The sequence below is a fragment of the Neofelis nebulosa genome, chromosome 4 (assembly GCF_028018385.1).
Source record: "Neofelis nebulosa isolate mNeoNeb1 chromosome 4, mNeoNeb1.pri, whole genome shotgun sequence".
Taxonomy (NCBI): domain Eukaryota; kingdom Metazoa; phylum Chordata; class Mammalia; order Carnivora; family Felidae; genus Neofelis; species Neofelis nebulosa.
The window spans coordinates 18,939,931-18,953,287 of NC_080785.1; the positions used below are offsets into that span (position 1 = coordinate 18,939,931).

At 39.3% G+C, this 13,357-nt stretch overlaps 1 protein-coding gene across 9 annotated transcripts in view; it reads right to left on the reverse strand.

Moving 5' to 3' along the window:
- Positions 1 to 322: 322 nt before the first annotated feature.
- The window catches only part of CALD1 (caldesmon 1), a 189,271-nt gene continuing 176,236 nt past the window's right edge, over positions 323 to 13,357 (reverse strand). For 8 of the 9 annotated variants that reach the window (XM_058724226.1, XM_058724228.1, XM_058724223.1 and 5 more), the window contains 4 exons: positions 11,617 to 11,754; positions 11,025 to 11,120; positions 5,614 to 5,694; positions 323 to 2,684 (listed from right to left, as the gene is read on the reverse strand). In XM_058724226.1, coding sequence (XP_058580209.1) covers positions 2,676 to 2,684; positions 5,614 to 5,694; positions 11,025 to 11,120; positions 11,617 to 11,754 — 324 coding nt within the window. In that variant the 3' untranslated portion in view covers positions 323 to 2,675. The remainder of the gene's footprint in view (positions 2,685 to 5,613; positions 5,695 to 11,024; positions 11,121 to 11,616; positions 11,755 to 13,357) is intronic. The other variant, XM_058724227.1, reaches the window with a different exon arrangement.

Genomic DNA, 13,357 nt, shown 5'->3' on the forward strand with positions numbered 1-13,357 from the left:
TGGTGTATGACAAGATGGGGAATGAAGGAGGATGGGGGAAGATCTGATAATTTTTTTGGAAGGAGAATTTTTTTAATCCCTCTTTCAACCTTTTCTATACATATTTGATCCGTGTCCATATCAGAGCAATTTTCACTATTTTATTATAACATTGCCTGTAATAAGAATTACTTAAAAAATATGAAGTGGCTTTTCTTTTTTAAAGAGTGAAACCAAGACTCAATCTGAAATATACATTTTGCTATACCACCATCTTTGTTAAAACAGATACAACTCTTATTTGTAATCAATATAGTACATAAAAATACACAAGGCAAAGACATTTGGAGGAATTCCATTTATTGTGGATGCATTTTCACAATATATATTTATTGCAGCGATCAATTATCAGTGAAAAATATCAAGTGTTTATAAAATTTTTAGGAATGGCAGATTCACAGAACATGCTAGTCACCTTGCAGTCTTACTTCTTAAAGATAACAAAGAGAACTGTAATCAAACAAGTAAACAAGGAATTTATTTTTCAAAAGATTAAATCCAAACTGAACAAAGTTCTACCCTAAAACTTATTCCATCCAGTATTGGAATAAAAGTCAGGATCGATATATTCTCTTCTCAACTTTAGACTTTCTAGAAAAAATATATAATAGTGATCAAGAGAAGCTCTTATTCAAAAGTACAACAAAGCAATGTTACCTCACCATCGGCCTTAATTCAAACTTTGATCCATTTCACTCCAATTATGGGAGTTGGTGCTAAATTAGGCACTGCATGTGAATTCTAGTTCGTTTTATCATAGACTCATGTCTACTCTGTCATAGGGGCATGACCTGTGCAATCCTTGTGGCTTTCCTTCCTTTGGCCCAGGTGTGCTACAGCTACAGGATTCAACAGCTCTTTACTGGTTTACGAGGAAAATAGACTTTGAAAGGCAGTGGTCACTTCTCATGCCAGCCTTGCCCTGGCAAGTTCTTCCAGGGCAATACCATAGATTAGGAAAGAGGCATTTGCGAGGCTCCCTCATTGTGGCAGGAATTGAGACTAAGACAATTTTGGTTAAGTCAAATGAGGTATAAGTTTATAGAATTACACTGTATGTATATCTCTACGCTAGAACGTATTGCCAAGACACTGGAGTACTCTTTTGTCATCCATTGTGAAGAATAGGTGAACACTTATAAGCTAAAATAAGATCTGATATCTAGATTGTGTGTGTAAAATGTAAAAATGACAAGTCAATAGACTTGGGGGTAAAAGGTAAGACTAATAAAAGGGACATAGAGTTTTTCAAAATTCAACACGTTATCAACTTATGACAAGTACCAATGACTAAAAAAAATAGAAAAGTTTACTTTAAAAGGCATTTCAGTCCGTTAAGAATGGAAGTGCTGTCATGACTCCTAAATATTGGCTCTTGCTCGCTTTTCTTCTCTGCTTCCAGACATTAGCCAGTGTTGGTCATAGTATATCCATCTGTAGAATTCCAATCTGTACAATTTGCAACTAAAATTCTTGTCTTTCAATGTTAGAGAAGGGAGAGACCTCATTTGTCATCTAAGCCAACCTACTGCGGACTTGATATTAAGAATAGAATACAGTTCTGAGCAAGCTTGGAGTTTGACCCAGATGGTAGATTTAGTACAATTCAGCCTGGACTTCAAGATTGCTTTTAATTATAAACTAAATACTATGTTTTATAGAAAATGCCAACTCATTTTGACACTTCTAATCTCTCTTTTCTTCTTACAGGTTAGCGGGCACTGGAAACATATCAATACCTGTTCTGCCATGTCTCTATTGGCAAATATGAAATATTAATATAATATTGTGATCTTTAGTTTTTAAAAAGCTGTGATATTGGCTAGTTACAAGGACATACTGCTAAATATAATAGTCTAGCACGTAAAAAAGCTTCCTACCATTAGTGTGTTTGTATATGTGTATGCACATACATACATGATCAGGTCATCTAAAATGTGGTTCGCTATCACTACCAAAGAAATCCACAAAGCAACCAACCTAAAGAATCAGTACCAATGTCAGCTAACATCATAAACCAATTTAGATATTCATCAGCATGAAAAAAGGAATACCTTAACAGTACGTCTTTTTTTTTTTTTTAAAGACATTTTGTAAAGATTATTGTAGTATCTCAAATCTGAAACGGATTACTTTCAGAAAGTGTTACAATTGCCCACTGAGATAATTTCTTCCATGCTTTATTCTAAAGTGCAGAAATAACATGACTTCTGTATTTAAAATAAAAAAAAAAACCAAAACGAAACCACTATGGTTCGTTTTTCTGGACACTGCACACATTCCTCAGGCAATTTTCAACTTGAATCTCCTTTTGTTGACTTCTGACGTGGTTGGTATCACTGTTCAGACACAGAGTTATGATGATCAGTAGGAAAGTCTCTATTTCACAGCATGGGTTTCTTTAGAAACAGGCTCCTGTGCAAAGGCAGTACTTTTACCATGAACACCTCTAGACTGTGATTATTAAATATAGTGATAATATACATGGGTTTACTGGGATAATGAAAAATAAAACAAAAGGAAATGAACTCAATTTAGTAAATCAACATAAATATAAAACAGAGCAAACTAGCCCTCTTCAACTGAGCTGGTCCAGCATCTTGAAGCGGCTACTTTGGGTTCTTTCTTGAATTGTCTCAAACCTGCTAAGAGAAGAGAGCTTTAAATCCAGAAGCCGTGGTGTTTCAGCGAGACGTTTTGTGTCAGAAGAAGACAAAAATAACTGTAATATGGCAGGAATAAATATTTATGAAAGGGGGGATTATTGCTGGTATTCTTTTTTTTTTTTTTCCAACGTTTTAAAATTTATTTTTGGGACAGAGAGAGACAGAGCATGAACGGGGGAGGGGCAGAGAGAGAGGGAGACACAGAATCGGAAACAGGCTCCAGGCTCCGAGCCATCAGCCCAGAGCCTGACGCGGGGCTCGAACTCACGGACCGCGAGATAGTGACCTGGCTGAAGTCGGACGCTCAACCGACTGCGCCACCCAGGCGCCCCTATTGCTGGTATTCTATTCAAATATGCTCCTCATCTTCTAGTCTACCCTCACTTCTGTTGGTTTTTTTACTTTCTTCTTTCTTTCTTCTTTATATTTCCCCTTCCCTATCTTGGTTTTTAGCCTTGTTTGTGACATTCATAGTCAAGGAGTTTTTGTTTTTTTTTTTTTAAACTCCACTTGAAGGGCCAGGAATCTGTAGTGTGTTTTCCAGAACAGGCACACGTGACTGAATGGCTCAGTCTTGGCCACGTCAAGGACAATGGAGAAGTGGAATGTGTTATGTTTTATTTCTTCCCTTCTATTCTTTTTTTTAAATATATTTTTTTAGTGTTTATTTATTTTGGAGAGAGAGAGAAAGAGCGAGACAGAGCATGAGCAGGTGAGGGCAGAGAGAGGGAGATACAGACTCTGAAGCAGGCTCCAGACTCTGAGCTGTCAGCACAGAGCCTGATGCGGGGCTCGAACTCATGAACCATGAGATCATGATCTGAGCTGAAGTTGGACATTAAACTGACTGAGCCATCCAGGCACCCCTCTTCCTTTCTGTTCTTAACACCCCTACCCTCGAAACTTATCTGGCCCTTTACTAAAAGTCCTTACTGATGTAGCCACAACTATTAGTGCTGTGAATCTGCATTTTCAAATGAGTACTTCCATTTCAAAGGAATGATTGCATGACATGTAGTGAGCTTGACATTTTGGAGCAAAGAAGCCATCTACTCTGCTACTGCATAAACCCATCTCTGGGCCTCATGGTTTTATTCATATTATTATTATTACTATCATCATTACTACTGTACAGAGACTTTTGTGTTATAGACTGAGGAGAAGGGGGCACTCACCCTGTCACCTTCCCACCTGTACCACCATGTTGCATAATTCCAAGGAGTGCTGTTTATGTTGTATTGAACATGAGTGGAGTTCTCTTGAGTTTTACCATTCCAGATTATATCTGTATCCCACTTTCCAGAACCCTGGCTCAGAGGAATGTTATCCTCTGGAGAGGCTCCATTAAACCGGTATTGATGGGTTACCGACAGCTGGTACCCTCTACTCAGAAATCCAACTACATACACATTTGGACCGCCACTTCTGAGATGCTAGAGGGGCCATAATGGCTTAAGTCAACAAAAGTTCATTCTTTGCCTGAAAAAAGAAACTAATAAATGATCCCCCTACCCTCCTCCACCAGGAGAAAACTGAGCAAAGAACTTTAAAACTTTATATTTTCTGCTAAATATGCAATCTTCAAAAGCAAGCAGCATGCATAATGGTTAAGAATGTAGGCTCAGACCAGATTGCCTCAGCTTCAATGCAGGCTTTGCTAGATTATTTGCTGTGTGGCTTTGGGAAAGTTCATCTCTCTGTGCTTTGTTTTCCTCAGCTCTAAATGGAAGTAATAATAAAACCCACTTCACAGGGTAGTTGAGATAATGTAGCTTAAGAAAGTAGAACAGTCCCTTGCATAGAGCAGACACTCAGAAAGCGTTAGTGGTTTGTAGTGGTGATAATTATTACCAGGTACTTCTAATATGTTTAGCCATGACTTAGAAAACTTGTTTAAAACTCACCATAAGTAGAGAGACTGGGCTAGTGGATTTTATTGGAACGTAAGAGCAATCAATAACTGATCAAGAGATGGAACAACACACTTAGGCAGCTGTGCCAGACTTAGGAGCCTGTAGAAGGTAGGGAAGGGGAAGGGATTCTCTCACTTGAGAAACTGCAGAAATCTGATTGCCTTTGAGGTGTTCCTCGTTCTGGGTTTGCTAGAAAAGTGCTTCTAAATTGGCCCATAAGCACACTGTTCTAATTCTGCTTATTAGTGGCTCTCTGATTTCTCTCTTTTCAATTTTTCCTCTATTAAAAAGAGAAGCCTGGGCTTGTTGCTTGAATTGGGGAAGGGCTACGATTAGAAGTTGAATTGGCTGGACAACAAGGGGTCTTATTTTCAGGCTGTGCATCATTTAGATATTGTCCGGAGCCTCCTGTGTGAAGAATGAGCATAGCCTTTGACCAGAAGACCCTCCCTACCCCCAAAAAAAGACAAATCCAAGCACTCTTAACTATAAGTTTTCATAGGGTAGCAAGTTTTGCCTAACTTTTAAATACTATTTTAACTTTTTGCCATAGCAACCTTAGGTCGTAGGCTGCTGGCAAGGTAATAGTTCCAGAAAGCAGCTTTGGAGCCATTCACGGAGAAAGACGTTTTTCCCCAGGTGATCTTCAAATGCCTGTGGCTCCAAGCCTGGACCGTGTAAGGAAGTTACAGACCATGCTTATATGACACGACCTCTGTAGTCAACACTCCTAACACTGTGGCATTTCTAGAATGTCTTGCTGGGAACTACCCTACGAGTTTGGACTATTTATGTTGGATGACTGACAAGCCTACAATTCTGAAGGCTCTGTGAACTTTGCCTTTCACTGTACCATATATAAATTTTTAGAAGGTGATTGTTACCCAGACAAGGCTCTGTGGATCTGTGATATGTCTCATTTGACCCTGGGACATCATACTGCAGCACACAGCAGGAAAAGAACCTATGAAAAACAAATCTTCCCAGAAAATTACCTTAGTGGGAGAAGTGACCTTATCCACAGATTGCTTTTCCCAGAGGTTCCGCTTGCCAGATACGTCTCCTGGCCTCAAATCCTAATGAAGGAAAAGCAGAGAAAATTGGTAGGGTGGCCATTTATATTTTCTGACCAGGTCTAAATAAGTCACCACGTCTGTTATTTGTTTGAATCAAGTTCTTGTTTAATACACTTTATCCTAGTGATATGAAATGGATGGAATCAAAAGGATCATTAGCCACAGTCTGGTTTTACATAGACCTTGATCTATGTTATGACACGAGAATGGGCTAGAATTATCCAGCATTTAGTTCCTATCCTCAACCAAGGGCTTACTGTTAATGGGTCAGTAGAATTGGAATAAAAGCATATTTAAAATAATGTAGCCTATTTTTAACTTTTCACACTGTTAGAAGTGAACAGAACATACGTTAGCTTTAAATAATTCTTTTGAGGTTGTGTAAGCGTTTCACCTCTTGCAGATTACCTTTTCTTTCAGTGTTCTGCCTGTATCCCTGAACTCTTAGGACTTTAGTACATTCCAGCCTAACTTCTAGATGCCGATATTCCATTTCTTTGCCTGAGGACCTTCTCTGGCTACAGATGCCCACATCGCCCACCCAGGAGGGAGGCTGGAAGTTCAGAGAGTTAACAACCCCAGGAGCAGTCCTCAATCACTCACCGATGAGACTTGGTGCAAGAATATTTTTCAGGCTCACTCATGCCTCATGTAGGAGTAACTCTGAAGCATGTGTTTTATGTTGGGTTGCCCAGTGGGATTAAGTTTTTATAGCCCATGTGCTTAATAACATTATTGGTTACCTGCTTTTCCCTGACTCACTTCCTGCAGTGTTTTCTTCACCTCCCAAGCAAACTACCTGCACTATCTTGGGGTCTGCTTCTGGGCAGCTCAAACTAAAATTCTTTTCTAATTGCACTTTTCTCAGACTCAAGTCATTTCGTGTTTCCTGAGGAGTAGGCGGGTAATTCAGAAGTGTATCAGTAGAACCTAGCCCCATGAAAGTAAACATTTGCCACAAATTGTACCCATAAGAGAAAATCGAGCTGATGACATATGTGAAAACATGTGGAAATCTTGGGAAGAAAACACTAAAATACGCTTGATAACAGTTACATAGCTTTGACTCGTTATTTACTACCTCATAATTAATTTGGTTTGGATAAGGGTCCAAATTTCTGTTTCCATTTACTTTTCTTCCAGCATTTGCTTATGCTAGTACTTGGCAAAGGTAGTTTGGAGAAAAGAAATGTGTTTTACCAAAATAGTAATGTTTATTTTGGCAAGCCCTTTTCTCATTAGGAAGGCAAAGCTAATAGCAATTGCATTTATCCACAGACACTGGTCTAAATGGACATATTTTTGACAGACACTATTGAAATCTCGACACTAAAAATGCACTGGTTAAATGGTACCATGTGAAGCATTTCAGATTTACCTTAATCTTACTGAGTTTCTGGATTTCCGTTGTGGCTGGGATTCCTGATATTCTAGGAGAGAGTTATACCTATTTAACTTGGAACCAGTAAGCAACAAATCAGATTGTTTTTGAAGAATTCCACTACCTTTGCCAATGTAGCTAGGAGCTGCCAAATTGTCTGGAAGACTGAAAATTTGGGAAACTATAATTAGGAACATACTAATGGAAGCTCTGGAAAGGGGCTGTTATTACTTTATTTATTTGATTCATATAAAACAATTGTTATTCTTTCACACGAATGTTCTTCTACAGAAGACGGTGAAGTGTATTTCCCTTAAATCCTGCCTATGAATCTTTTGAGAGCACTTAAAGAGTTTAAAGAGTCCATTTTAAGAAAATATTAACATCCAAGTGGTAAGTTGGCATTTTAAATCAAAAGGGAAATATAAATGAAATTACCTGACCAGACTACATTTTAGAGAAAGACCCACTCCGGAAGAAGAGGGAGAAATGAAGCAGGAGAAGCAGGTTTCCAATCAACCAGAGATCAGAGAATGAAGAAGAGAATTCAGCTGAGAAAGACATTGTTGTTGTTGTTTTTTTTAAACAAAAAGAAAGACAAATTAGCACTTAAATTGCTATACATAACATGTAGTTTAGACACAAAGAACAGTCAAACCAGATAAAACAGACATACTCAGAACTGGATTCCGTTTACAAAGTTACCCCGAAATCCTGGGAATTCTACCCACAAACAGCAGTAGATGTCCCAGTAAAGAATCAGGTATAAATCAATGTTTGATTTTGAATAAGTTAAATTTCAGGGACCCTAAGTAATATTGATTTGATGAGCTATTTTGAACACTTTTAATTTTTAGCATATATGAATATTATTACATAGCCAGTGGTGTTTCCCTTTGGGGAATTCTTGAGCAAGACACTAATCCTTGGATTACTCCCTTCCTTCTTGAGGTTTCCCTGGGTGAGGACTGCTTTGGTGAAAGAATTTCCCTCTGATTTTTCCTTACTGTCCACATGCCACACATCTGTCAAAACAAAGCCAGGCTGTCCCTTCCACCCATGAATACTGGGGAACATAAACAAGGGGCTGAAGAGAAACCACTTCTGATCGCAAATCAGAAGGCCCCTTTGAAGGTCTCCTATTTGCTGTTGTCTTAGGTAATCTTCTGACATCCTGGGTTCAGGGTCAGGCTGACCAGAGTCCCAAGGGTGTCAAACTCAGATGCCTGCCATGAAGGGCCAGGCTGGAAATACAAATGCCTGCAGAGGCCTGGTGCAGAACAACGACAACAACAACAACGACGACGACGACGATGACAACAACAACAACAACAACAACAACAACAGAGAATCGACAAATTCAAGACTGTCTGCCTCTACACCTGAAACGTGTTCAAATTACAATTTTAAAAAGGGGAATAAAACACGACGGCCCCAAACTACACAGATCTTAGCTGCAGGCCACCAGTATGAGACCACCTGGACAAGGCCTGGATCAGATCCTTGCTTGATCTGTCTTTCTAAGCTGCTTTCCTGGACTTAACCTTTTCCTGACAAGTTTTATGCATCTGCTGGATCCTTCCAGCACTTTCCGCATTTCAGAAATTTCATTTCTCCTGGATCCATAGTGTCTCTGACTTACTTTCCTGCCTTGCTGGGCTCCAAGTCATGTCGTTCCCCAGAGACTGCCTTGTTGCTTATTCAGATTTTGGCATAGCGCTGCGTCTACTACGCCAGGGATGTGCACAAAGCTTAAATTGCTTATCAAGCATACTCAAACTGGCTTTTATTTATAACATCACTTACATGTGTTTTCTTCCGATGTGACCTTCATTCAGGAAGCCACACTAGTCTACAAAATCCAATGGGACATAGGAAAAAAGCGGTCACCACGAGCTATACTAATTGCCACATTCTTCTTTCCTTTTCCTCTCCATCCTCTAGGAGATGGTCTAGCAAATTGCTTACTAAATCATAGGTAAGGCAGGCAATGATTTTGTAATTTCCCTGTAATACCTTTTGGTCCTGCCAGAAAATGGGCTTTTTTGGTGGAAACCTTGACACAGTTATTATATCTGTTGTAATAATAACTAAGTTAAATCTCTTAACCCTCCCATTAGGATGATACAGATGATGATAGATTTATCAGTTAAGGTACTGCTAAAAGAGTATGGGTCAAGTCCTGGGCTGAATATAGGAGTATAATAGGATATAGAAATGAAATAGATTGCAAATACTGTAAATGTGAAAAAGTGACCATCTCCTCTAGCAACGTGCCATACTCATCAAAGAAGAAAACATACACCTTCTCTCTTTATCCTTGCTTGTGAGATCTTCAGTGGGTCCATGAACTTTCTGAATTTGTGTCAAATGCAGGTTTGTGGGGACAGGGTCCTTAGATTTCATTAGGTTTTCAAAGAGATCCCCAATTCAGAAAGGCTAATAATCACTAGTCTGGAACTTATATAACTTATATAAATTATATAAATTACCATTTAAAAAAGGAATTTCTACTCTTTTTTTTTTTTTTAGTGTTTATTTATTTTTGAGAGACAGAGAGAGATAAGAACAGGAGTGGGGGGAGGGGAGCAGAGAGAGAGGAAGACACAGGATCCTAAGTAGGCTCCAGGCTCTGAGCTGTCACCACAGAGCCTGACATGGGGTTCCAACCCACGAACCATGAGATCATGACCTGACCCGAAGTTGGATGCTCAACCAACTGAGCCACCCAGACGCCCCCAAAAAGTAATTTCTACTCTTTATGTCACCTTGGGTGCTGGGGAAATTTGAGACACTTAAGAGAACATACCTCTTGGGTATGATCTCTCACTTAAACTGTCTCCAATTATAGGCCCCCTTTCCTGTATCTACTGGGAAGGCGGAAGAGAAGTTTTTTCCAATATATAAAGACTTTCCAATTGTAACTTGGGTTTACATTAAGTTTTATACCTCCTGTGAGTCCTAATGCAAAAAATCTTGGGCTGAATACTAATTAGATGACTATAGGGAGTTGCATCCATGAAAGATATGGAAATATTTCTATTTTTTCTTTTTTAAGTTGGAAAAGTGATAAACTTTACTGACTTTGGAGACTAAACATGGAGCCAATGGATGAAATAAAATGGTCAGCAATGCAGAGACCATGATTTAGAATGCTTTTCTTCTACCTCTGGCTTAGAGTGGTTGTGACAAGGCAGTCTCTGCTCCGTTGGGCACCAACAAAGGCATAAAAGCAATCTAACAGAGAAAATCCACTAATATTTGGTAGGGAGCTTAGTAAGGTTTTTGATTATAATGATAAATGGAAAGCAATTATCAGACATTCAATGAAAAATTTAAAGGAACATTTTTATAGTAAGATAGCCACTCTTAATAAGAAAATGTTAGATTTCCAAAAATAACATTCATAACCCGTTTTTATAGTTTCCAGTTCTACTGTTTTTTTTTCTTTCTAATGGCTTTCCTTTGGAGGTGTTGACAATAAAATTACAGCAATTATTTCAACAACTACCCAATTACTATATTTTTGTGTTAAGTTACAGAAATTAGGCAAATTAGAAAATATGGGTTCAAAATAGCCAACATACACATTCTTTGGGGAATAAGTCTAGGAGTGCTCTCCACAGAGAAGTGGCCAAGATAATTTGACATTTGCACTTCCAAATTCCTAGCTGTGATTTATAGAATGGAAGCTAAACAAACAGACCAGTTAAGAGTGTAAATGTGAACTGCCTCCAGCTCGGGCTTAGCTGCTCTTCTCAGGGTGTAGAGGTGATTATGGTTCCATTTTACCCTCTAGGGTGGACCATCCTCTGTAAATCTGAGCCCCTCCTTTTTGCTATTGAACTGGAGCACTGTCTTTCCCAGGCAAATAGGCCCACAGCCTGTTTTCTTTTGCTGCTAAAAACTAAGAGATCAAAAAACTTCAGAAAAACCCAAAGCTACTCACCGAAGGTTTGGGAGCGGGTGACTTATTTCCATCTGGGGTTTTAGTTAGCCATTCATTGATGCGGCTGGAAACCCCCACCTTCAAGCCAGCAGTCTCCTACAAAGTTAATAATCCAACATGACAGAGAGAGAGGGAGAGAGAGAAAAAAAACTTTACTTGGAGAAAAAACCCCTTAAAAGTAACCTCAAAAGACTATGAAGTGTTACTTCACATAACCATCACATGACACAGATCAATGATTGATCTTTAGATTTAGTATTTTGAGTAAAAGAAACCTTAAACTTGCTCTTTAAAGACTATGTTATCTGGTTTTCTTTCCTCTGCACCTCACCCCCCTCCCTATTTCCAGGGGCTGAGGATTATTTTCAAGCTCTTCATTTAGAATACTGTGGCCAGAGAGCATAGTACAGAGTCTAGCCTCATGAACACATTGCCTCTGAAAGAATTATATCGTCTTCATTGCTTTTATTATTAACTAGTGTGATTCCTTAAAAAAAAAAAGAGAGAGACAGACAGACAGAAACAAACAAACAGGGGAAAAAGGAAAAAAAATCCAACTTCCAAAATTAAAAGACCAAAATCCTATACTTACCTTGTTTGGTGTGCCTGATACAGTGGGGGATGAAAACACATTCCCTTTCTCCCACATGCTCTTGATATTGCGTACACCCTCAGCAGGAACAGGGAGATCTGAGGCTGCTGGCTTCATAGGTTTTGCGGTTTTTGTTCCCTGAAATGTGTGAACTATTTTTAGGGTTGGTGCTGATAAGTCTGTTCTCATGAAATTACAGTGAGCTTGTCTCCCTCAACGTTAACATTGAAAAAATTCACTGTGATATTTAAAAATATCACCTCCCCCCCAAATTCTGTTGTCAATTCTGTTACAATAATTCTGTCGTAAAACTACATTCTGATGACATATATACCTCAAATAAACCATAATATATATATCAGAGGATCTTTAAAAAATGAAATTATGCTTGGGGCACCTGGGTGGCTCAGTCAGTTAAGCATCCGACTCTTGATTTCGGCTCAGGTCACGATCTCATCGCTCGTGGGTTCGAGCCCCAAGTTGGGCTCTGCGCTGACAATGTGAAGCCTGCTTGGGATTCTCTCCCCCTCCCACCTGCCCCTCCCCTGCTTGCTCTCTCTCTTCTTCTCTCTCAAAAAGAAAGAAATAAACTTAAAAAAAAAAAGAAACTATGCCTTTTACTGGGACACCACTAGTTGTGAAGGGGATATTTCACTTCATTTCTTCAACAGATTCTTTTTAAGTGCTTTATGTGAGCAGGGCACTGTGCTAGGCTCTGGGGATATTGTGCTACTCAAGACAGTCTGCGCTGTAAGCTACAGTGGACTTAACACTTTAATAGGGGAGAGAGACGGTAACTAGTTACACAAGTATTTATTTCACATTGTGAAAAGTGGTATGAGAAGGAATGCAGTGCCATAAAGCATGCCCAGAGAGCATGTGTTAGGGGAATAATACTTAGTTTAGGGAAGCAAAGAAGGCTGCTCTGAAGAAGTGACATTAAAATGGAGATCTGACACAAGGCTTGGAAGTGGCTAGGTGAGAAGAAGGAGCAAATGCCATTCCACGTAGAGGGAATGACACACACAAAGGGCTGAAGACAGGGCATGTTAAAAAACTAAACAATTGAGAGACCTCTGTGTGGAGAACATACTGAAAGGAGGAGATAACAGATGAAGAAATTGAAAGGTGTGCATTCAAGATACGTTTCCAGCCGTAGTGATGGGCATGCCCAGAATCGTGCAGTTTCTCTGGTGGTCCTGCTTTGTGGCTTGTGGCTTGTGTGGGTGGTTGGCCACACACGGATGGTAGCAAGGTGGTACCATCAGTGGCCTGCACATAAAAGTATCTCCCGGGACTGTGTAAACTCTGAGGCCCCAGTCCTGGCTTCCTTAATCCTATTAGAGCTACGATCAATTCAGCCACAGAAAATAACAATCTGCAATTTGTCTTATATTTCACTGGACATTCAATCTTGTGAAAAATCACCTCTTGAGTGTTAGGACTTGATTATTCATTTGACAAATCATCCAGACCTCTCTCTTTCTTATTCCCTCTTATCATTTGTTTGTGAACAATTTTACAGGGATCTCCACTCTGCAGTACAAAGGACAGGAGAAAAATCAAACCAAACTGATCCAATTACTTTATAGGTTGTGATACACATCTGAAGGGTAAAACCATTGACTAAAACTACAAAAAGAGAGAAAACACATCTTGATCAATGGCACTATACCAAGTGCTTTGGTACTTGGAAATATACTTTATTTCCAAATAGTGTAGAACCCCCTTTGGGGGCGGG